Here is a 25542-nt window from a genome sequence, read left to right as displayed (position 1 = left end):
TCCGCTGCAGCTGTTGTCCTTATCCAAAACAGATTGGTAACTGCTCAGTCCTCCATGTTTACAGAGAGAAGAATGGGGTGGCTGATTGTATAGCAAACTTGAGCTATAACTTCGATTTGGGCCTATGTGTGTTTGATTATGCTCCTGTCTGTTGTGTTTCAGAAATTTCAGATGACTTGTTGGCTGTTCCGAAGACTCGGATGGTTTGTTTAAATCACTCTGAGTAGTTTGCTTTTATTACCCCGAAAAAAATAAGACACTAATGAGGAGATTGGAATCCTTGCAATACTGTGATAAAAATATGTGAATCACTTTCCATTTGTAACAATTGAATTCCCATTGACCATGCATGAACTTGATTTATTATTTTCTTATATGCAATTTTCTAAATGATTTGATTTTCATATCGCACTGCTAATTCCATAGAGGCATTATTGAAGGAAATGAATACGAGTGTTTGTGGTTGAGATAATAGATGTGAATTCCAGGGAACCATTTGTGAAGGAAAGAGATGTGCAATATTAGGCAGGTAGGGTTTCCGTGAAAGATATTGTTCTCGCAAGTTGCCAAATGAATTTAGTTTCCAGGATCCACCTTATCATCAACGCACAGTGCACAGAGGATCTTTTGAACAGTTGTATGCTTTTGTGTTTGCCTGATAATGCAAAGGTAAAAATCAGAAAAGCATGAGTATGATGAAGTGAGTGGATATCAGTAGGCCATAACTAGGCTGGATTGTTCTTGGCCTTTTATAAAGCAATTAATTTCCACTTGAATCACATCTGATGGATCTTATGATAATCTCTTGAAAATAAGTTTTCAAATCAGATTTTTTTCAATAAATAAGTGATTCTTGTTGATTTATTAGCTGTAAATCACTTTTGAAACTGCAAAAGCAGCTGTTACATCAACAAAGGCACTACCGCTACTCCCTGCATTGGCCTCAGCTCTTACCTACTTCGAAATTGACTGTTGGACAAATAGTATAGCCGCACGGCTATACTTGGTTTTATTAATGTTTCTCTCCATTTTTTCAAATTTTTTTAAAATAGTATAGCCGACCGGTTATACTCTTTCAGGCGGCTAAAACCCTTACTCCGAAGAGAGTCCTTCCAGAAATTCTCAAGGGCACATGGCTGAACTAAGGCCCAAGAGCGGGTTTGGAAATAGTTTTTAGGGAAAATCAAATGGTCCTCAAACTTGTACTCGATTTACATTTTGGTTCATAAATTAAATTATTAGTCCAAATGGTACATAAACTCTATTTTAATCGCCCATTTGATCCTACCATTACATTCTGTCAATGTTGCTGTTAAATGTGAGGGCAAATTAGTCATTACGTACGTAAAAAATAAATAAAAACTCTCCCCTCTCTCTCTCTCTCTCTCTCTCTCTCTCTCTCTCTCTCTCTCTCTCTCTCTCTCTCGTCCCATTCCCCCATGGCCACCACCCTCAAGCTCCAACCCCCAAACCCATCCCAAAACCACTCTCCACCCAAACCATCCAACAACCACCTCCATCCCAGGCCCCTCTATTTCTGAGAACTTCCAGAATCCTTAATAATTCAACACACTCAAAGAAGGGACATTCTTCACAATCCATCCACCCACCACTAGATTTATCAAACATGCATCTCTATAATCTAAAGCTTCACGCACGGAGGTACCAAAATTCGAGTTCAACACAAATCATTTTATGGTAAAAATGGTTTCAATTTATTTATGCCACTCTTCAATGTTGAGCCAATAGTACACAAACTTTGGGCTCAAAATCAGTACAACTTTAACCCCTAATATAAGATTGATTATACAAAATTAACAACATTTTGGTTTGGTTTGGGTGTAATTGAGTGTGTACCTTGGTGCCATGCTGGCGTACAATGATGGAGCCAACCTTGGCAGCCTGGTCACTGAAAATCTTAACGCCGAGCCTTTGGCCTAGGGAATTGCGACCGTTCTTGGTACTCCTAGCTCCTTTCTTGTGCGCATTTTGAATCTTCAAGACCAATCTCTGGGGGTTTGACACTAATGACAGTTTGGGACCCACTTGCAGCGAACCCAAATCGCCCCTGAAGAAGGAGGACAATGATGAGCTTGAGCTTGAGCCCGAGCGCAGAGAAAGCCCTCTGAATGCTCCGACTAGGTTGAAACTCATAGATGCAGCTTGCCAGGCTCAAGAAATGGGTCTTCGTTTACTAGTGGTAGGGATGAGGGAGAGGGGATTGGAGGAAGGGTTTACTCAGATGGGATTAATAATGGGAGGCAATTTGAGAATGGGGTGTTGGAGTTCTCCAGAGAAATGGGTTCTATTGGAAGAGGAAGAGACGTCAAAGGACCAAACACTTTTTTTTTTTTTTTTTCTCTTTTTCTTCAATTATTTTCTAATTTTGTATTTATTTTAATTCTATTTTATTTGTTAATTATGAAAAGTCGTATTTGTCCCTAAAATTTGGTTACATTTAACAGAAAATATAACGGTTGGATCAAATGGGCGATTAAAATAGAGTTTATGTACCATTTGGACTAATAATTTAATTTAAGGCCCAAAATGTAAATCGAGTACAAGTTTAGCAATAGACGCGCCTCGGTTAGAATCTCATAAGTTGCGTCACTTTCATCCCACTACAGCAACTCAGCCTTTTCCGCTCTATCCATGTGGGACTACAACTTCTTTTCTAATTGTTAATTATAGCATCGGCCTTTGGAATACAATCCAACATGTCACCTCCAACATTCTCAATGCGATCACACTACTGAGCATTTTTTTTTCTCTATTAATATACACTCGGTTTTATTAATATTTCTCTCCTTTTTTTTTTATATAATTTATTTTGCAGTTGCTTCTCACTCACCCTTATTACGTGCGAATTAGATTTGTTCGAATTAGATTTGCAGAAGCTTATATTGTATCATTGTGTGATGAAAAGTGCGAATTTAGATTTGTTCGGCATTAATATTGGTGCTCATGGGTTTGTTCGAGTTTAGAAAATAGATGAAGAATTTGTATGACAAAGAGTGAACACGAAGAAAATAGTGCTTTCACTTGTGTTATTATGCATAAGTGTGATGAACTTGTTAAGCAAATTTGGAACGACAAATAGTTAGTACAGATACCAAGCTTGTCATACCTTTTTCCCAAATTGCAAGCAGCCTTTGCTTCTCTTATATGACAATTCGATTTTTGATATCAACGTGTCGGCACATGATTAGCCCTATAGATTTCTGATTACTCAACGTGGCACATCTTATCATGATGTAATCCCAACAATTTTGGGAGCATTTTTGCTCATCACTTTAACCCAAGATGTACCCTCACCACACCACCCTTCTCAAAAGGTTACACATGTCCATGAATTTAACTATAGTTAATTATTTATTTATTAACTTAACAAACTTTCCACTTTTCTTGATTAATTTAATTTAAAAAACAAAATCAAAACAATAGAAACTGAAAAGGTAGCGTTATCGCTGTGAAGCTTTGCCTGCAGCCTTCTCTGCTTTGTTTGCACCCTTTGGCAGCCTTAGTTGATAGCTGCTGTGAACTGATGAGAAAAATTGGTAATTTCACCCTCACGCATGTGTATAGAGAGAAGAATGGAATTGATGATTTTCTTCCTAGCCACGTTTTGGCCTCAAATCTTCTCCAAATCTGGCCCAAGATAGCTTGTTTTAAATATAAGCCCAACACGTCACTATTCCAGAACCGCGCACTGCTCCTTTATTTTATCGCCAGAAAATAAACGCTTGGTAGAAAAATGTGAAATTTTGATACGATCATGCTAAGTGGCTCATGAACGTCCTCCAAATTACTCCAAAATTTGTTCATTTGATTATGTTTTGCTCTAGAGGAAATCGAAAGTCCTATATTGAAATTATAATTCAAAGTATCAAAATTCTTCCAAAATATTAACCAAAATATACTAAAAATGAGGTTAAATATATAATATAAAATATACCCATAAAAAAGAAAGACACGCAAAGCTAGGAGGCCAGAAACAAAAGGTGTCAGAGAAAGCCAGCAAAAACAGCTAAACTGCTAAAAAATGAGTGAAAACTCATTTGGGGATGGGGAGTTATCGGGCAGCAGCTTTGCTCCCTATTTAAAAGAAAAAAAAATAAGTATAGCCGGCTGTACTTATTTTGACACGTGGACGCCTAATCGCTAGGCGGGTCCTCTCTTTTTAAAAAATAAATAATATAGCCGAGCGGCTACACTCGGTTTTCTTTGATTTTTTGATTAAAAAAATATAGTATTATTATTTTCTTATATTAAATTTTCTAAATGATTTGATTTTCATATCACCCTGCTGATTCCATAGAGGCATTATTGAAGGAAATGAATACGAGTGTTTGTGGTTGAGATAATGGATGTAAACTCCAGGGAACCATTTGTGAAGGAAAGAGATGTGCAATATTAGGCAGGTAGGGTTTCCGTGAAAGATACTGTTCTCGCAAGTTGCCAAATGAATTTAGTTTCCAGGATCCACCTTATCATCAACGCACAGTGCACAGAGGATATTTTGAACAGTTGTATGCTTTTGTGTTTGCCTGATAATGCAAAGGTAAAAATCAGAAAAGCATGAGTATGAACTGATTGGATATCAGTAGGCCATAACTAGGCTGGATTGTTCTTGGCCTTTTATAAAGCAATTAATTTCCACATGAATCACATCTGATGGATCTTATGATAATCTCTTGAAAATAAGTTTTCAAATCAGATTTTTTTTCAATAAATAAGTTATTCTTGTTGATTTCTTAGTTGTAAATCACTTTTGAAACTGCAAAAGCAGCTGTTACATCAACAAAGGCACTACCGCTAAAAATCCCCACAGAGGCGGGTCCCCGACCCTAACAAGGGGAGATTTTGGGACTAAACGGGGATTCCCGAATTTGAAAAATACCCGACGGGTATGGGGAGGGGATGGTATTGGCATCCCCATCCCCGAACCTGACCGGAAAATATATATGTTTATACTTAAATAAATAAATAAATAAATATAATATTTATGTTTAACCCTAAGTTAACCTCCATCTCCTAATTATTCCTAATCTTCTCTGGAACTTCATATTGATATGATTTTGAATAGTTGAGTTGAACTTTATAGTTAATTTGGATGTGTTGAATGATAATTTAATATGAAACTTAATGTTAAAATGTATGATAAATATTTTTTTTATGCAAAAAAAATTGGGGATTCGGGGTGGGTATGGGGGATAGTCCCTCGATGGGGAGGGGACGGGGATTCTCTGAAACCTATTAAACGGGGATGGGTTCGGGGACGTGGGCGGGGATGGAGAGCGGGGACGGGGATGATGTTGTCATACCCGGGCCCTACCCGACCCGTTGCCATCCCTACCGCTACTCCCTGCATTGGCCCCAACTCTTACCTACTTCAAAATTGTCTGTTGGATAAATAGTATAGCCGGGCGGCTATACTTGGTTTTTTTCAATTTTCAGTTTTATTAATGTTTCTCTCCATTTTTTTCTAATTTTTAAAAAATTGTATAGCCGACTGGCTATACTCTTTCAAGCGGCTAAACCCTTACTCCGAAGAGAGACCTTCCAGAAATTCTCAAGGGCAGAGGGGGTTAGAACCTCATAGGCTGCGTCATTGCCCCAAGCGCAAAGATACTTCAAATCACTGGCTTCCGCTCACTTTTATCCCGCTACGGCAACTCAGCCTTTTCCGCTCTATCCATGTGGGACTACAACTTGTTTTACAATTGATAATTACAGCATCAGCCTTTGCAATACAATCAAACATGTCACCTCCAACATTCTCAATGCGATCACACTCCTAAGCATTTTTTTTTCTATTAAAACATACTTGGTTTTATTAATATTTCTCCCCATTTTTTTTCTAATTTGTTTTGCAGTTGCTTCTCACTCACCCTTATTACGTGAGCTACTTTGAAACTTGTATTGTATCATTGTGTGATGAAAAGTGCTAATTGGATTTGGTCGGCGTTAATATTGGTGCTGATGGGTTTGTTCAAGTTTAGAAAATAGATAAAGAATTTGTATGACAAAGAGTGAACACTAAGAAAATAGTGCTTTCACTTGTGTTATTATATAGTATTAGTGTGATGAACTTGTTACCCAAATTTGGAACGACAAATAGTTATTACAGACACCAAGCTTGTCATACCTTTTTCCCAAATTGCAATTAGCCTTTGCTTCTCTTATATGAGAATTCGATTTTTGATATCCACGTGTCGGCACGTGATTAACCCTATAGATTTCTGATTACTCTACGTGGCACATCTTATCATGATGTAATCCCAACAATTTTGGGAACATTTTTGTTCACCACTTTAACCCAAGATGTATCCTCACCACACCACCCTTCTCAAAAGGTTACACATCTCCATGGATTTAATTATAATTAATTAATTAATTATTATTTGTTTGATGACATTATTATGAGAGAGAAACAATGTTTTAATAAGAGTTTTCCTGATTTAGCCTTATTCTATTTATTAACTCAACAAACTTTCCACTTTTCTTGATTAATTTAATTTAAAAAATAAATCAAAACAATAGAAACTTGATTAATTTAATTTAAAAAATAAATCAAAACAATAGAAACTGAAAACGTGGCGTTATCGCTATGAATCTTTGCCTGCAGCCTTCTCTACTTCGTTTGCACCCTTGGGCAGCCTTGGTTGATAACTGCTGTGAACTGATGAGAAAAATTGGTCATTTCACCCTCATGCATGTGTATAGAGAGAAGAATGGAGTTGATTGGGTGTCGGTACGTGATTAGCCCTCCATATTTTCGATTGGGTGTCGGTACAAAAAAATAATAAAAAGAAACACATAAGTCCCTTCAATTGGGTGTCGGTACGTGATTAGCCCTCCATATTTTCAAATCTTATGATAATGCCACTAGCTACGTACAGCTAAACAATGCATGCTTACCATGTTTGTCTACTACGTAGTAAACTTTTTGATAAAATACTTTGGCAAAGAAAGAATTTTGTATACAAGACAAAATCCTTCCAGCCAATTAGGCAAAAGATGTCTATCATTACATGAAAATACATTTAAAATTGAGTGATACATTACCTAAACTGTTCAACACATGTTCTACATGTAACTATACTCCAATCTCTTCCTGAAAATTATATATATTGCTACCTTAGAGCCTACGAAACACACACAGAAAGAGATGGAAGATAAACAAAGAGAGTTAGGAGGAGAAGAGAAAGAAGAAGAACATGCCAAAGTGCAAATCTGGAAATATGTGTTCGGGTTTGCTGAAATCGCGGTGGTAAAATGTGCCATTCAGCTTGGAATAGCTGATGCAATTGAAAGCCATGGCAGCCCCATGACACTCCTAGAGCTATCATCTGCTCTAAGATGTGATCCTTCTCCCCTTTACCGCATCATGAGGGTCCTAGTCCACCTCAAAATATTCAAAGAAAAGCCAGCAACCCAATTAGGCCCCAAAGTTTATGCACAAACACCTTTGTCCAAACGTCTATTGAAATCCGGACAAAACAGCATGGCTGCTTTCATTTTGCTAGAGAATAGCCCAGTGATGCTGGCACCGTGGCATGTCCTCAGTACCCGAATCAAAGGTAATATTAGAAATTCAGTGTTTGAAGAAGTACATGGTGAGGACATATGGAGCTTTGGGGCAGCCAATCCTGATCACAACAAGCTTTTCAATGAAGCAATGGCTTGTGATGCAAGGGTGGTTATGTCTGCAGTGATTGAAAGTTGTATAGAGGTGTTCAAAGGGATTGAGACAATTGTAGATGTGGGCGGGGGTGATGGGACTACTTTGCGCTTGTTGGTTGAGGCATGTCCTTGGATTCAAGGCATCAACTTTGATCTTCCTCATGTTGTGCCTGTTGCTCAGGAGTGTGACCGCATTGAGAATGTTGGAGGTGACATGTTTGATTGTGTTCCAAAGGCTGATGCTGTAATTATTAAGGTAAGTATATATATATAGTTAAAGGAAATAGAGAAAACTAAACCATTTGAGGAGGAGCGGCCTTAAAATAGCTAGCAGCAACACGTTTATATTTTTCATTCATCCTGTGAGCTATTAGTTTCATCATTTGATTTGTCTGTTAATGTCCTACTTATTACATCATTTGTCTACGCTAATGGGATAAGAAAAAATGTGGTTCCTCTGCCATCACTCCCTGATTATCTTGCTATAAGTTTTCTTGCTCAACAAGGCGTTTTGACAATAGATACTCTGTGAATTGCAGTCGGTTCTTCAAGACTGGGGCGATGACGAGTGCATCCGTATCCTTAAGAAGTGCAGGGAAGCTATTGCGGAAAATAAAGGGAAGGTGATAATCGTAGAAGCGGTTATCGATGAAAAAGATGAGAAAGAGGACATCAAACTAACAAATGTGAGATTGATGCTAGACATGGTGATGATGGCCTATACAAACACAGGAAAAGAAAGGACCTCGAAGGAATGGGAATATGTTCTTGGGGAAGCTGGCTTCAGCCGACACACTATCACACCTATTCATGCTGTCTGTTCCGTTATTCAGGCTTTTCCTTAAATTTAGAGAACAAAAAGTTATGGATGTGGATTTGTTTTTGCAAATTAGTACTGTTTCATTGTGGTGTTTAAGTTACCTTTTGGTCTTTATCTGTTGATTTAATAAGCCTACTGCTCTTGCAGTTTGTAATCTTTAGATGGTTGGCAATAAAATCTGTGCAAATGCATTGTGGCTGCTATATATCTTTCTATCTGAATACTAGTAGGCATGTTTTTGAGCAACACATGCTTTGATTTTTAAGGTATACATGTGTGTGATTCACAGCCCTCCAATGTCTTTCTTTCCATTAGTTTGTCTTTCAATGTCCTTACGACTTATGAGACAGAGCCAATGGATGGAAGCTAAGCAAAATCAGATAGAGTTTCTGCAGAATACTGTATCATATGTATTGATTCAATTCAATTCATATAGCTCAATAGTTGTTCCCCCGATTTGTGTGTAGGTAAAGGTTGTATGTGTTGATTGAGAGTGTGAATCTCACATTGGAGAATTAAAGCCTTGTCAAATGGTATAAAGATTTTGGGTCTCTCCATCCATTGTCAATTGATTTCGGGTTGGATACTCACATTCTAATACATAGTATTAGAAGAGTATCAAAACACGATTGGAAAGAGAAAAGTTATGCTCACAACAAAAAAACAAGATTCATAACTAAAACATATGTATCTTATTCTTATGATAATGTGCCACTAGCTACGGCTGAACAATGCATGCTTACCATGTTTGTCTACTACGTAGTAAACTTCTGAGAGACTCCAATATAAGCCCATACAACTGATATCCCCCAGACACAAACTCATCTATCTATATAACTACGTTGAAAACCCAAATTCAAATTGTAATGCCCCCTAAGATGAAAGAGGTCATAATATTGTATTTATTTACATTAGTTGCCATTGTAGGTAAACAACGCATCTAAACCATCTATCTGACCGTTTACAAAAAACTCAGAACTACCGTTTCAAAACTTTTTAGTTTACCACCATTTCAGCCTTGATCGATTCCCTCCATTGAAACCACAGATTCTCCAACATTAGATTCCCCCAAACCCTCTAATGTCGTTCAAAATCTGGTTTCCAGGCACATTCCTGTCATCAGCCCAGTCGTAAAGAGAATACGAGAACGACCGAAGCATTCGATTCCAGAGCATTCGACACTGACTAGCAAGCGTGAGTGGTCTGCCGTCAAATAGCAGGTAAAAAAAGTCTTTCTCTTGCACGTACATGGAGCCCCCATCGATTGGTAGTACTAACCAGAGCAAAACCAGAGGAAGAGTGGTTATGTACCTACACCAAATTCTGGTCTTGATTTTTGTTTTTTTAAAACTTGTTTATGTACCTACAGCCTATTGGGAATCTGGTTATGTAGTTTTGCTCCTTTTGTGAAATTGTTTTGTGATTTGTGCCATATTGATCACACTCTTAGTTTGTTAGTTTTTGGCGCACACAACGTGTTTGATGAAAGTCCTAGTGTGGTTTTGGTTATGTATCATTTTTTGAGATACTCTTGTATACTATTGTGATGGTTATGTGCCTACACGAAATTCTGGTGTTGATTTTTTTTCCTTTTCTTTGTTAGATGCTTTCATAGTAAAACGACAAAAACCTGGGCAATTAATATAGAGTTCTGAATGCTTTTGAGAGGGTTTTGTTTCTCAGGTTGATGAATTTTCTTGTACATCAGTTCGTCCAATCTGGGCTGTAGGAGAAGTTAGTCCTAGACTGAACCTGACTCCATTTGCTTTGATGGAGGGAGGGGCATTAGCCAAAACATTTTTTCTGAATGTCCCAACAAAACCTGATTACAGGTATCCTAGCTAGCTTGTTAGCCAGCTGATAACACTTGGAGATGTTATTAATTCTAGAGGTGCTCCATAATCTATGCAAGTAGAGTAGGCCCTTCATAAAAGGGTTTAAGATGAGCATTACGTAACGAGTATGATTACTTTCAAATTTCAGATTTATCATTCTATATCTCATTATGTAGATTTTTCTCCTTCCTTGTTGTGATGGTTATGTACCAACACGAAATTCTGGAGTATTTTAGTTTACCTACATGAAAAAGGTATGTGGGTATTAGTTTGCCTACACCAAATAGATGGGTTTTTTTTAACCTATATAATTTTGAGAAAATCTTGTATATTGATAACAGTTGACTCCATGTGTGTTAATTGGAGGTAAATTGTGTTCCAAATTTGATGTGGATCAACAAAACAGTTTGGTCATATAATATATATTGCTTTTGATAACCTAATAACAAGTTCTGTTGTACATGATCCAGTTTTTTTTAGAATCAATTTTTAAGTTTTATACTTTTGTATAGTGATTGTTAGTTGGAATCATGTGATTGAATGTTTCAATGGTGAGAAACAAACGTTTCAATGGCTGAAAGCTACTGATGTTAACTATCCTTTATGGCGATCGACTAATTGCCCACAACAAATGGATGACTCGTAAGTAATGCGGTTAATTTCCTTTGAACTGTAGATTTCCATTGGGCACACTATTTTTTTGAAGTAGGTACAGAATAGGTGTGATCAAAACTGGATGAGGAAAAAAAAAACTGATTCTTTTTGTATGCACCTGATCAAACTATTCTTTTTCATTTTTTTATTTTTTTGGGTTCTCTACCGTCGACTGTGGGGTCACTGTGTGTACTATATCTCAACTATCTCAAAGTGTCAGAACATGGCACCTTGTTTTACAGAGAACACAATGAAGGAATATCGTGCAACAACAAATTTCTTCATGATGGAAAAAGTTTAAAAGATGAATGATATGTTGCAGACGACATTAAAACTACCCGGGGGTTATGACATGCATGTGTGTTGGCATTTGTTACATTTCTGGAATGCGATATTATGTTGGACAAAAATGTTTTTACGTTTTGTTTTAGTTTGTGATTCAGAAGCTTTCTGACCAAGCATTGTAAGAATTAAGAGTTTTTTTTTTTTTTTTGGGATGAACAGTGTATCTACTACCATGTCATTTTGCAAATGCAAATCATGTTGTTGAGGCACCAATGTTTCTCCAGACTAATTATTCAATCCAATTCTACTTTTTGCACCTGCTTGGAATTTGCTGATATTGTACTTGTTGCAGGGGTCTTACCAAAGGTGTAGTAAAAAAAGGGGGTTTACACAATTTGGAATCCATTTTTGATGGTGTACCTGGTGGATGTCATTTGTTTTGTCTATAAACTATTGTCAACCATAGGCGATAAAGGAGGAAGTTATCCTTCTTTTTGGAGTACAATATGAAGCATGGGAGAGACCTAAAAATGGGCAGGGTACCTGCCATTCACTTTTTTCAAAGTGAGGTGCACATGCTTTCTCACAATAGGCACTATGGGGTGAACTAGTTTGCCTACCAACAATTTAACCATCCAACTAACAATCACTATACAAAAGTATAAAACTAACATCATGATTCTTAAAAAAAAACAGGATCATGTACAACAGATCCTGTTATCAGGATCACAACTAAAAATCAAACCAGGTTTAAAAACAGCAAAAATAAAACCCAAAACCAGGTACACTTTGAAGCATGGGAGAGACCTAAAAATGAGCAGGGTACCTGCCATTCACTTTTTTCTCAGTGTGGTGCACATGCTTTCTCACAATAGGCACGATGGGGTGAACTAGTTTGCCTACCAACAATTTAACCATCCAACTAACAATCACTATACAGAAGTATAAAAAAAAAAAAAACAAAAACAAAAACAGGATCATGTACAACAATCACTATTCTGACCCACATAATTGATGTAGTTCTTCCAAGAATGAGACAAGTATGTATGACCAGAAGGTGCTGCATATTTCCCAATTATGCGTATTACCATCACCACAAAACATATCATCAACACCGTTTTGCTTCTCAGGAAATAAAAACTCCTTAATAGCAATTGTAACTGTATATTTCTTCTCATTCATCACGGACAGATACATTACACGCACATCTAAGTCGGTCTCTAGTACACATGGAGGATGATCCGGCACAAGGTAAGTCATCTCAAATGCCCCAACCTCAAGCTCATTGAATCTTGAACATATATTAGAACACAAGAACATTAATGTACCTACCCAAGTATCCAAGATTATTACATGCAAAGAAAAATCATTGTTTGTTGGATAGGTAGAATAAAAATGATGAGAATAATTTACCTAACCAACTAAAAGAAAAAGAACACAACTGTTATGAGTTACGGGAGTATCTCAAAAAATATATAGAAAAAAAAAACGTAATCATATATAGCAAAGCCTATTGTAAAAGCACAAGATAACAGAAGCAAAAAACTCCTTTGATGACAATGATTATTAAAACCAAACTCACACAGTATGCAAGATGTGAAAATAATTTAATGATTAGAAAACCTATAGGTATATAAACTGTTTGTAGGTACATAATCAGTATTTACCTACATGGAGGGCTAATGTTGATTTTCTATACTGGTAGGATAAGACTAACAATCACTATACAAAAGTATAAAACTTAACCAGAGCAAAACCAGAGCAAAATTGGGTATCTGGGTATATAAGCTATCTGTAGGTACATAATCAATATTTACCTACATGGTGGGCCGATGTTGATTTTCAGTACTAGCAGGATAAAACTAACAATCACTATAACTTAAAAATTGATTCTAAAAAAAACAGGATCATGTACAACAGAACTTGTTATCAGGTTATCAAAAAAAAGCAAAAATCAAACCAGGTTTAAAAACAGCAAAAATCAAACCCATCTATTTTCGTGTAGGTAAACTAATACCCAGATACCCAAGTTTGCTCTGGTTTTGCTCTAGTTTGTATGCTGTAGGTCTATAACCAGGTTTTAAAAAACCAAAAATCAAAACCATCTTTTTCGTGTAGGTATACTAATACCCAGATACCCAATTTTGCTTTGGTTAGGACTAACAATGAACGGGGCTCCATGTACATAGAAGAGAAAGACGTTTTTTACCTGCAATTTGACGGCAGACCACTCACACTTGCTAGTCAGTGTCGAATGCTCCGGAATTTTCAAATGGAATTTCAATACCTGGAATTTCTTGAACTACAACAGAAGAAACCCCTCAACCAAATTTCCACCTTTAGGAACCCTAATCAGAACACCAATCTCCAAACTAAAACCATAATCAAAACGTAGGATTAAGAAAATTAACCCCATAATCAAAACAGATAATTAATTGCAGACACAAATTCTGGCGAGGATCACTACAATAAATAGAGGGTGCAAAACTTCGAACACCAGCCTCTTACACGCTCAATTGTAAATAGGGGTATTTTGGGAACTTAAAAATCATAATAAATCAAATATATAGCTTAATAAGGTAATTTGATGAGTTGGATCTTAGTCATGAGTTTTGGTTGATAAAAACAGGGTATTACTTATAAAAGCAAAAAGTGAAGGGTTGTAGGTAAGTCAAATTGAATTTGAAGGGGGCAAGACAAATTTGCTATAAACTTTTTGATAAAATACTTTGGCAAAGAAAGAATTTTGTATACAAGACAAAATTCCTTCCAGCCAATTGGGCAAAAGATGTCTACCATTACATGAAAATACATTTAAAATTGAGTGGTTGAATCTGGAAAAAATCCCAATGAAAATGATACATTACCAAAATTGTTCAACACATGTTGCATGTAACTAAAGATTTCAACTCCAATCTCTTCCTGCAAATTATATATATTGCTACCTTAGAGCCTACGGCACAACACACACACACAAAGAGATGGAAGTTAAACGAAGAGAGTTAGGAGGAGAAGAGGAAGAAGAAGAGCATGCCAAAGTGAAAATCTGGAAATATATGTTCGGGTTTGTTGAACTCGTAGTGGTTAAATATGGCATTGAGCTTGGAATAGCTGATGCAATTGAAAGCCATGGCAGCCCCATGACACTCCAAGAGCTATCATAAGATGTGATCCTTCTCCCCTTTACCGCATCATGAGGGTCCTAGTCCACCTCAAAATATTCAAAGAAAAACCAGCAACCCAATGAGGCCCCAAAGTTTATGCACAAACAACTTTGTCCAAACGGCTATTGAAATCCGGACAAAACAACATGGCTGCTTTCATTTTGCTAGAGAGTAGCCCGGTAATGCTAGCACCGTGGCATGGCCTCAGTGCCCGAATCCAAGGTAATATTAGAAATCCAGTGTTTGAGGAAGTACATGGTGAGGACCTATGGAGCTTTTGCGCAGCCAATCCTGATCACAGCAAGCTTTTCAATGAAGCAATGGCTTGTGATGCAAGGGTGGTTGTGCCTGCAGTGATTGAAAGTTGTATATGCTAAAATATGAATATGGTTTGAATGTATTATGTTATCTTTATTCTTCTCCATAAAGAGGTATATATAAGAGTTTACATGTGCTATACAAGAAATTAGATACAGTAAAGAATTAGAAAAGTATCTCATAATTATACAATGATTTATCAACTATATAAAAATAGGAAAGTAAATCCCTTAATTAATCAAGGAAGTAAATCTCCTTGATTAATTAGGAGACTCACGTCAACACTCCTCCTCAAGTTGGTGCATATATGTCACCAATGCCCAACTTGGTAAGTGAGTCATAAAATACTCTTCCACAGACAGCTTTGGTTAAGATATCTGTCAACTGATCTTCTGATTTTACGAATAATAGGCGGCTGATCTTCTTCTCAAGTTTTTCTTTGATAAAATGTCTATCCACCTCAACATGTTTAGTTCGATCATGTTGAACTGGATTATGGGCAATATCAATGGCTGACTTGTTATCACAATGTAACTCCATTGGCTTTTCTGGCTTGAACCCTAATTGTGTCAATAGTCTTCTTATCCATAGTAATTCACAAATCCTTGAGCCATTCCTCGATACTCTGCTTCAGAACTAGTTGGAGAAACTACGTATTTTGTTTCTTACTCTGCCAAGTGACTAGGTTACCTCCCACAAAAGTGAAGTAACCTGAAGTAGAGCGTCTGACAGTAACGGAGCCAGCCCAATCAGCATTTGTATATCCAACAACTTCGAGATCTCTATTTTTGGAGAACGTTAACCCTTTCCCAGGTGCTGACTTTAAGTATCTTAAGATCTGATCAACTGCATTCCTATGAGACACACTGGGTGAATGCATAAACTGACTTACCACACTCACAACATATGCAATATCTGGTCTTGTGTGAGCTAAATATATCAACCTTCCAACCAGGCTCTGATACCATGCTAAAATATGAATATGGTTTGAATGTATTAGGACATCTTTATTCTTCTCCATGAGGAGGTATATATAAGAGTTTGCATGTGCTATACAAGGAATTAGATACAGTAAAGAATTAGGAAAGTATTTCCTAATTATACAATGATTTATCAACTATATAAAAATAGGAAAGTAAATCCCTTAATTAATCAAGGAAGTAAATCTCCTTGATTAATTAGGAGACTCGCGTCAATAGTATAGAGGTGTTCAAAGGGCTTCACACAATAGTAGACGTGGGCGCAGGTAATGGAATTGCTTTGCGCTTGGATCTGAGGCATCAACTTTGATCTTCCTCATGTTGTGTCTGTTGCTCAGGAGTATGACCGCATTGAGAATGTTGGAGGTGACATGTTTGATTATGTTCCAAAGGCTGATGTTGTAATTATTAAGGTCAGTATTTATATATAGTTAAAGGAAATAGAGAAAATTAAACCATTTAAGGATGAGTAGCCTTAAAATAGCAAGCAGCTAGTGAGCAACACATCTTTATATTTTTCATTCATCCTGTGACTTATTAGTTTCATCATTTGATTTGTCTGTTAATGTCTACCACTTATTACATCATTTGTCTGCGATAATGTGGTAAGAAAATATGCAGTTCCTCTGCCATCGCTCCCTGATTATCTGGCTGTAAGGTTTTTTTTGCTCAATCAACAAACAAAGGATACTCTGATTTTATTTTCGTGAATTGCAGTGGGTTCCTCATGACTGGGAAGATGATGAGTGCATCCGTATCCTTAAGAAGTGCAGGGAAGCTAAGCTATTCCTGAGGACAAAGGGAAGGTTATAATCATAGAAGCAGTTATCGATGAAGAAGATGAGAAAGAGGACAGCAAGCTAACAAATGTGAGATTGATGCTAGACATGGTGATGATGGCCCATACTAACACAGGAAAAGAAAGGACTTTGAAGGAATGGGTATATGTTCTTGATGATGGCCCATAATATAGTATTGTTATTTTCTTATATGCAATTTTCTAAATGATTTGATTTTGATATCGCACTGCTAATTCCATAGAGGCATTATTGAAGGGAAAGATGTGCAATATTAGGCAGGTAGGGTTTCCGTGAAAGAAGTTGTTCTCACAAGTTGCCAAATGAATTTAGTTTCCAGGATCCACCTTATCATCAACGCACAGTGCACAGAGGATATTTTGAACAGCTGTATGCTTTTGTGTTTGCCTGATATTGCAAAGGTAAAAATCAGAAAAGCATGAGTATGAACTGAGTGGATATCAGTAGGCCATAACTAGGCCTTTTATAAAGCAATTAATTTCCACTTGAATCACATCTCATGGATCTTATGATAATCTCTTGAAAATAAGTTTTCAAATCTGATTTTTTCAATAAATAAGTTATTCTTGTTGATTTCTTAACAGTAAATCACTTTTGAAACTGCAAAAGCAGCTGTTGCATTACAAAGGCACTACCGCTACTCCGTGCATTGGCCCCAGCTCTAATTCAAAATTGACCGGTCGATAAATAGTCTAGCCGCGAGGCTATACTCGGTCTTTTTTGATTTTCCTAAAAAATAGTATAGCCGATCGGTTGTACTAATTTAAACAGGATACCGGATTGTTTCCTTATTTTTTTAAAGCCGCCCGGCTATACCGGGCTACTCTCTAACAAAATTAAAGCAGCCATGCTGTTTTTGCCGGATTTCAATAGCCGTTTGGACAAAGGTGTTTGTGCATAAACTTTGGGGCCTAATTGGGTTGCTGGTTTTTCTTTGAATATTTTGAGGTGGACTGGACCCTTATGATGCGGCAAAGGGGAGAAGTATCACATCTTAGAGCAGATGATAGCTCCAGGAGTGTCATGGGGCTGCCATGGCTTTCAATTGCATCAGCTATTCCAAGCTCAATGGCACATTTTACCACCGCAATTTCAACAAACCCGAACACATATTTCCAGATTTCCATTTTGGCATGTTCTTCTTCTTTCTCTTTTCCTCCTAACTCTCTTTGTTTATCTTCCATCTCTTTCTCTGTGTGTGTCGTAGGCTCTAAGGTAGCAATATATATAATTTGCAGGAAGAGATTGGAGTATAGTTAGATGCAGAACATGTGTTGAACAATTTAGGTAATGCAGGAGTGGTCCTACCCTAAGGGCAGGGAAAGCAGCTGCGTATTCCATTTTTTGCCAAACCAAAAATTATCCAATACCCAATACAATCAAATTTATTCTGCCTAAGGGTAGGGTAGGCAGCCGCCTACTCCATTTTTTGCCAAACCAAAAATTACCCAATATCCAATACAACCAAAAATTACTCAAATTATTTGTCATTCCAAATTTGCTTAACAAGTTCATCACACTTATACTATATAATAACACAAGTGAAAGCACTATTTTCTTCGTGTTCACTCTTTGTCATACAAATTCTTCATCTATTTTCTAAAGCTGAACAAACCCATCAGCACCAATATTAATGCCGAACAAATCCAATTAGCACTTTTCATCACACAATGACAAAATACAAGCTTCAAAGTAGCTCAATAAGAGTGAGTGAGAAGCAACTGCAAAACAAATTAGAAAAAAAATGGAGAGAAATATTAATAAAACCGAGTATATTTTAATAGAAAAAAATGCTCAGGAGTGCGATCGCATTGATAATGTTGGAGGTGACATGTTTGATTGTATTCCAAAGGCCGATGCTGTAATTATCAATTGTAAAAGAAGAAGTTGTAGTCCCACATGGATAGAGCAGAAAAGGCTGAGTTGCTGTAGTGGGATAAAAGTGAGCGGAAGCCAATGATTGAAGTATCTTTGCGCTTGGGGCAATGACGCAGCTTATGAGGTTCTAACCGAGGCGCGTCTATTGCTGGTTGAAAACTATTTCCAAACCCCCTCTTGGGCCTTGGTTCAGCCATGTGCCCTTGAGAATTTCTGGAAGGGCTCTCTCTTCGGAGTAAGGCCCTATAAATATAGTCCCAAGATATTGAACATTTGATTGCCAAGTTTATTTCCCTCTTTCGAACCTGGGTTTTGGAGGCAAATTTCCCTCTTTCCATTGGTTAACATTGGTCACCCTCAACATCCAAAAAGTTTGGATTCAGTCTCTTTCTCAAATAACAAATATCGCCTTAAATTCTTGTGCTACAATGAGAAAGTAGCAAACTATTTACATATCATAAGGTATCGTTATGGCTGTGAAGCTTTGCCTGCAGCCTTCTCTGCTTCGTTTGCACCCTTTGGCAGCCTTGGTTGATAGCTGCTCTGAACTGATGAGAAAAATTGGTAATTTCACCCTCACGCATGTGTATAGAGAGAAGAATGGAGTTGATGATTGTCTTCCCAACTAGAGCTATAACTTGGATTTTGGGCTTGTTCATTCTTGACACGGCTCCTAGTTGTGTCAGTTCTTGTTTAGCTGATGATACTTCAGATATTCCTAAAGCTAGATTAGTCTGTTTAGACCAGAGTGAATAGTTTCTTTTGTTCTGGGATGTTTACCCCCCACTTTACCCAAAAAAAATTAAGCCAGATCATACGTTCTTATTCCCCAAAAAGAGAAAAAGAAACACATAAGTCCCTTCAATTGGGTGTCCGATAGTAGTAAAATCCCAATCAAAATAATACATTAGGGTTAGGTTTTTAGTAGGCAGAAGAAATTTGATTTTATTGGGTATTGGGTAATTTTTGGTTTGGCAAAAAATGGAGTAGGCGGCTGCCTACCCTGCCCTTACGGTAGGATTGCCCTTGCATTACCTAAACTGTTCAACACATGTTCTGCATATAACTATACTCCAATCTCTTCCTGCAAATTATATATATTGCTACCTTAGAGCCTACGACACACACACAGAAAGAGATGGAAGATAAACAAAGGGAGTTAGGAGGAGAAGAGAAAGAAGAAGAACATGCCAAAGTGGAAATTTGGAAATATGTGTTCGGGTTTGTTGAAATCGCGGTGGTAAAATGTGCCATTGAGCTTGGAATAGCTGATGCAATTGAAAGCCATGGCAGTCCCATGACACTCCTAGAGTTATCATCTGCTCTAAGATGTGATCCTTCTCCCCTTTACCGCATCATGAGGGTCCTAGTCCACCTCAAAATATTCAAAGATGTGATCCTTCTCCCCTTTACCGCATCATGAGGGTCCTAGTCCACCTCAAAATATTCAAAGAAAAGCCAGCAACCCAATTAGGCCCCAAAGTTTATGCACAAACACCTTTGTCCAAACGGCTATTGAAATCATGACAAAACAGCATGGCTGCTTTCATTTTGCTAGAGAATAGCCCGGTAATGCTGGCACCATGGCATGTCCTCAGTACCCGAATCAAAGGTAATATTAGAAATTCAGTGTTTGAGGAAGTACATGGTGAGGACATATGGAGCTTTGGCGCAGCCAATCCTGATCACAACAAGCTTTTCAATGAAGCAATGGCTTGTGATGCAAGGGTGGTTGTGTCTGCAGTGATTGAAAGTTGTATAGAGGTGTTCAAAGGGATTGAGACAATTGTAGATGTGGGCGGGGGTGATGGGACTACTTTGCGCTTGTTGGTTGAGGCATGTCCTTGGATTCAAGGCATCAACTTTGATCTTCCTCATGTTGTGTCTGTTGCTCAGGAGTGTGACCGCATTGAGAATGTTGGAGGTGACATGTTTGATTGTGTTCCAAAGGCTGATGCTGTAATTATTAAGGTCAGTATATATATAGTTAAAGGAAATAGAGAAAATTAAACCATTTGAGGAAGAGCAGCCTTAAAATAGCTAGCAGCAACACGTTTATATTTTTTCATTCATCCTGTGAGCTATTAGTTTCATCATTTGATTTCTCTGTTAATGTCTACTTATTACATCATTTGTCTACGCTAATGGGATAAGAAAAAATGTGGTTCCTCTGCCATCACTCCCTGATTATCTTGCTATAAGTTTTCTTGCTCAACAAAGCGTTATGACAATGGATACTCTGATTCTGTTTTCGTGAATTGCAGTTGGTTCTTCAAGACTGGGGCGATGATGAGTGCATCCGTATCCTTAAGAAGTGCAGGGAAGCTATTGCGGAGGATAAAGGGAAGGTGATAGTCGTAGAAGCGGTTATCGATGAAAAAGATGAGAAAGAGGACATCAAACTAACAAATGTGAGATTGATGCTAGACATGGCGATGATGGCCTATACAAACACAGGAAAAGAAAGGACCTTGAAGGAATGGGAATATGTTCTTGGGGAAGCTGGCTTCAGCCGACACACTATCACACCTATTCATGCTGTCTGTTCCGTTATTCAGGCTTTTCCTTAAATTTAGAGAACAAAAAGTTATGGATGTGGATTTGTTTTTTTAAATTAGTACTGTTTCATATTGTATTGTTTAAGTTACCTTTTGGTCTTTATCTGTTGCATCATTGTCAAAATTGTTGATTTAATAAGCCTACTGCTCTTGCAGTTTGTAATCTTTAGATGGTTGGCAATAAAATCTGAGCAAATGCATTGTGGCTGCTATATATCTTTCTATCTGTATGTGATTCACAGCCCTCCAATGTCTTTCTTTCCATTATTTTGTCTTTCAATGTCCTTACGACTTATGAGACAGAGCCAATGGATGGAAGCTAAGCAAAATCAGATAGTGTTTTCTGCAGAATACTGTATCATCTGTATTGATTCAATTCAATTCATATAGCTCAATAGTTGACACAATAGTAGACGTGGGCGCGGGTAATGGGACTGCTTTGCGCTTGTTGGTTGAGGCATGCCCTTGGATCGGAGGCATCAACTTTGATATTCCTCATGTTGTGTCTGTTGCTCAGGAGTATGACCGCATTGAGAATGTTGGAGGTGACACGTTTGATTATGTTCCAAAGGCTGATGTTGTAATTATTAAGGTCAGTATATATATGGTTAAAGGAAATAGAGAAAATTAAACCATTTAAGGATGAGTAGCCTTAAAATAGCTAGCAGCAAGTGAGCTACACATCTTTACATTTTTCATTCATCCTGTGACTTATTACATCATTTGTCTGCGATAATGCGGTAAGAAAATATGCGGTTCCTCTGCCATCGCTCCCTGATTTTTCTTATATGCAATTTTCTAAATGATTTGATTTTGATATCGCACTGCTAATTCCATAGAGGCATTATTGAAGGAAATGAATACGAGTGTTTGTGGTTGAGATCATAGATGTGAATTCCAGGGAGCCATTTGTGAAGGAAAGAGATGTGCAATATTAGGCAGGTAGGGTTTTCGTGAAAGAAGTTGTTCTCACAAGTTGCCAAATGAATTTAGTTTCCAGGATCCACCTTATCATCAACGCACAGTGCACAGAGGATATTTTGAACAGCTGTATGCTTTTGTGTTTGCCTGATATTGCAAAGGTAAAAATCAGAAAAGCATGAGTATGAACTGAGTGGATATCAGTAGGCCATAACTAGGCCTTTTATAAAGCAATTAATTTCCACTTGAATCACATCTCATGGATCTTATGATAATCTCTTGAAAATAAGTTTTCAAATCTGATTTTTTCAATAAATAAGTTATTCTTGTTGATTTCTTAACAGTAAATCACTTTTGAAACTGCAAAAGCAGCTGTTGCATTACAAAGGCACTACCGCTTACCTACTTCAAAATTGGCTGCTCGATAAATAGTATAGCCGCACGGCTGTACCTATTTAGACACGTGGCGCCTATACTCGGCTTTGTTAATGTTTCTCCCCCCTTTTCTAATTTTTTTTCAATTTTTCATTTTCCTAAATTTGAGTTTATACATGTGCATTTAAAGAGTACAAAGCAGACTACATAAAGCAAGAGCAGTAGGCTTATTATTAACTTAACAATTTTGACAATGCTGCAACTAGAGAAAGACCACAAGGTAAGTTGAACAATACAATGAAACAGTACTAATTTGAGAAAACAAATCCACATCCTTAGCCTTTTGTTCTCTGAATTTAAGGAAAAGCCTGAATAACAGATTGGACAGCATGAATCGGTGTAATAGTGTGTCGGCTAAAGCCAGCCTCACCAAGAACATATCCCCATTCCTTCAAGGTCCTTTCTTTTCCTGTTTTAGTATGGGCCATCATCACCATGTCTAGCATCAATATCGCATTTGTTAGCTTGCTGTCCTCTTTCTCATCTTTTTCATCGATAACCGCTTCTATGATTACCACCTTCCCTTTGTCCTCAGGAATAGCTTCCCTGCACTTCTTAAGGATATGGATGCACTCATCATCTCCCCAGCCATGAAGAACCCACTGCAATTCACGAAAAAAAATCAGAGTATCCTTTGTCATAACGTGTTGTTGATTGAGCAAAAAAACTTATAGCCAGATAATCAGGGAGTGATGGCAGAGGAACCACATTTTTTCTTATTGCATTATCGCAGACAAATGATGTAATAAGTGGTAGACATTAACAGACAAATCAAATGATGAAACTAATAGGTCACCGGATGAATGAAAAATTTAAAGGTGTGTTGCTAACTTGCTGCTAGCTATTTTAAGGCTACTCTTCCTTAAATGGTTGAATTTTCTCTATTTCCTTTAACTATATATATAAAATAACCTTAATAATTACAGCATCAGCCTTTGGAACATAATCAAACATGTTGTTTGTACCATAACTGACCGAGCAACTAGCTAGGCTAGATCATTCGAGTGCCATGCTTTGAGAGGTCATCACCTTAGCCAAAGAAGCATCACCACAAATCACAACTCTAAGCAAAGCAAGAGGAGTCCCACATCGGAAAACTACAAGAGATGGAGACTCCCCTCACCTATAAAAGAAGACTACTCTTTCCTTAGAAGGGGACTGGCTCTTGAGTACTCTCTCTTCTGGATCCATCTCTAGGCTGAGCTTCTCACTTGTTATCTCTATATTTGGGTCTAATCCCTTTGTACAAATGTAAACAAACATTATCATAATGAGAACATCCTTCTCCGTGGACGTAGCCCATCATTCGGGTGAACCACGTATATCTTGTCTTCTATATGTTTATCGTTTGCCCAAATCATCACACACTTGGTGAAGGTCCTCATCTTCATCCATCATCCATCACACCTCATCACTAAGTTGGACTCAACCTTGGCCTAACCATTTTGAGCATCAACAGTTTGGCGCCGTCTGTGGGAATTGACACAAAAGGCTTATGTCGTTCTCCTCTTCTCCAATGCCCTTCGGCAACCATACAATCAACGTCACCTAGGTTGCCGTTCGGCAATGCCTTACTGGAGCCACCATGAATGCTAAGGCAACAAATTGCAGAGGATGATATTTTAAGGAAAAGCCAACCAGAAAGTGGCTATCGCCTTGCATGGCTTGCATGGCCAAATCACCATCTCAATTCAAAGTGTCGTTCGGCACGTCCTTGAAGAGTAAAAATATGGGGACTTGAGCTTGTTCTACAAAGCTTCATCATTCGTCGCATCTGCTGCCTACGGCACCTCATCATCATTCGACGCTAGCAATGCCTTCGGCATCCCATTGTCATTCAGCATGAACGATACCTTCGACACCTCGTTATCATGTGGCACATGCGATGCCTCCGGAAAGCCTCTCTGACATGAGCGATGCCTTTGATTCCAAGTGCACCAAGGACATCACCATGCATGGCTTGCGCATGGCCAAGGAAAATTGCTCCACTCTGAAGATGCCCACGTGCATCCTCACCACAAGATAAGATTTCTCCACTTACATATAAATATTGTATACAAGCATGCAATATTTAAATAATTCATTGCACAATCCTATTCAACAATATGATTCATGAATATTGCATATGAGCAATAGCCCAGATTCGGCCACTTTGCATGGCTTGCATGGCCAAACATTCCAATTCATCAACAGCATCACTTTGCATGGCCAAGGAGTATCACTTTGCAGGCTTCCAAATACTCACCTAAGCCATGAAATCAAACATGAAAGCTAATGAGGAGGAAATGGACGTGCATAAATCCAATTGGGACCCAGCACGCCCACAAGATTCAAAAGCGGAGCCCACGCTTTTATGACCAATGGGCAAGCTATCATCAATTCAATAACGTGCCCAGACCTCCAACTGATCGGCAATTCAATACTTTATGCCTCACAGCTGATGACAGCCCGTCATGGCTCCAAAACCTTCCAAACTTGCTGGAGTTGATTCATCTTCAGCTCACTCCGTCAAAACCTCTCGAGCTCACCACTTGCCGAAGCTGGGACTTGCGAACCCACAGAACCAAAACCGCTCCAAGTCCTCCTTACCGAAGCAAGACTAGCTCCCAAGGAGCACCCGAATTGCAGGCTTAGGCCCAATCCTTGCCGAACCCAGCTCCACCAGCTTTCACCCCTTGCCGAAACCACCAAGGTCCAATCCCGGCCCGGCTCCCTTGCCAAACGGCAAGGGTCATGCCCAGGTCCAATCTCATGCTAAGATTCTGACAAAATTGAAACAAAAGGGGACTTACAAAAACAGTAGAGGAAGCTTGCCGAAACAGCCCCAGTTGCAAGGCCCTCACTCTTTGCCGAAGGACCAGTCACAAAATTTTTCCTTCTTCAAAAATTCCCAGCTCCAAGAAGCCCTTTGTCACAAAAAATTTTCCCTTGCCGAACGGCAAGGGCCATGCAGAGCCTATGGAGGTCACCTTTCAGAAATCACCAAAACCGAACGCCCACTTTGGCTCCTTGCCGAACGAGATGAAGGTTCAGCATACCTCTCTTGGACACAACTTATCAGGCCACAACGAAATTTACTCACCACACCCTTGCCAAACGGCAAGGGTTGAGCGAAGACCACTCTTGCCGAAGCCCCTATCCGATAAGTAGCACATTCATTATTTTTACAAATTATTTAATATTGGAAGAA

At 38.2% G+C, this 25542-nt stretch overlaps 2 protein-coding genes, 1 long non-coding RNA gene, 1 other non-coding gene and 2 pseudogenes across 4 annotated transcripts; 4 read left to right on the top strand and 2 right to left on the bottom strand.

Moving 5' to 3' along the window:
- The first annotated feature begins 7171 nt into the window (after positions 1-7171).
- Positions 7172-8576, top strand: LOC117638094 (acetylserotonin O-methyltransferase-like). The gene is made up of 2 exons (XM_034373190.1): positions 7172-7942; positions 8226-8576. Exons 1-2 carry the CDS (start codon positions 7172-7174, stop codon positions 8529-8531), a joined length of 1077 nt encoding a protein of 358 aa, XP_034229081.1. The 3' UTR covers positions 8532-8576.
- Positions 8577-12189: 3613 nt separating this feature from the next.
- Positions 12190-13729, bottom strand: LOC117638095. The gene is made up of 2 exons (XR_004587266.1): positions 13490-13729; positions 12190-12608 (listed from the first exon to the last, which is right to left on the bottom strand). It is a non-coding gene; the product is annotated as an uncharacterized LOC117638095 (long non-coding RNA).
- A 532-nt stretch (positions 13730-14261) lies between these two features.
- On the top strand, positions 14262-16710 carry LOC117638570 (annotated as a pseudogene).
- Positions 16711-18527: 1817 nt separating this feature from the next.
- Positions 18528-18681, top strand: LOC117612334. Its single transcript, XR_004583374.1, has one exon. It is a non-coding gene; the product is annotated as a U4 spliceosomal RNA (small nuclear RNA).
- An 842-nt stretch (positions 18682-19523) lies between these two features.
- Positions 19524-21208, top strand: LOC117637791 (annotated as a pseudogene).
- Positions 21209-22648: 1440 nt separating this feature from the next.
- LOC117636775 (acetylserotonin O-methyltransferase-like) lies at positions 22649-23306 on the bottom strand. The gene is made up of 2 exons (XM_034371443.1): positions 23265-23306; positions 22649-22954 (listed from the first exon to the last, which is right to left on the bottom strand). The coding sequence occupies exons 1-2, from the start codon at positions 23304-23306 to the stop codon at positions 22649-22651; spliced, it is 348 nt and encodes a 115-aa protein (XP_034227334.1).
- Between the last annotated feature and the right edge of the window lie 2236 nt (positions 23307-25542).

This window comes from Prunus dulcis, chromosome 8 (assembly GCF_902201215.1).
Source record: "Prunus dulcis chromosome 8, ALMONDv2, whole genome shotgun sequence".
Taxonomy (NCBI): Eukaryota; Viridiplantae; Streptophyta; class Magnoliopsida; order Rosales; family Rosaceae; genus Prunus; species Prunus dulcis.
Note: the sequence above shows the minus strand (reverse complement) of the source record. Positions and strands in the feature narration are given on the sequence as shown.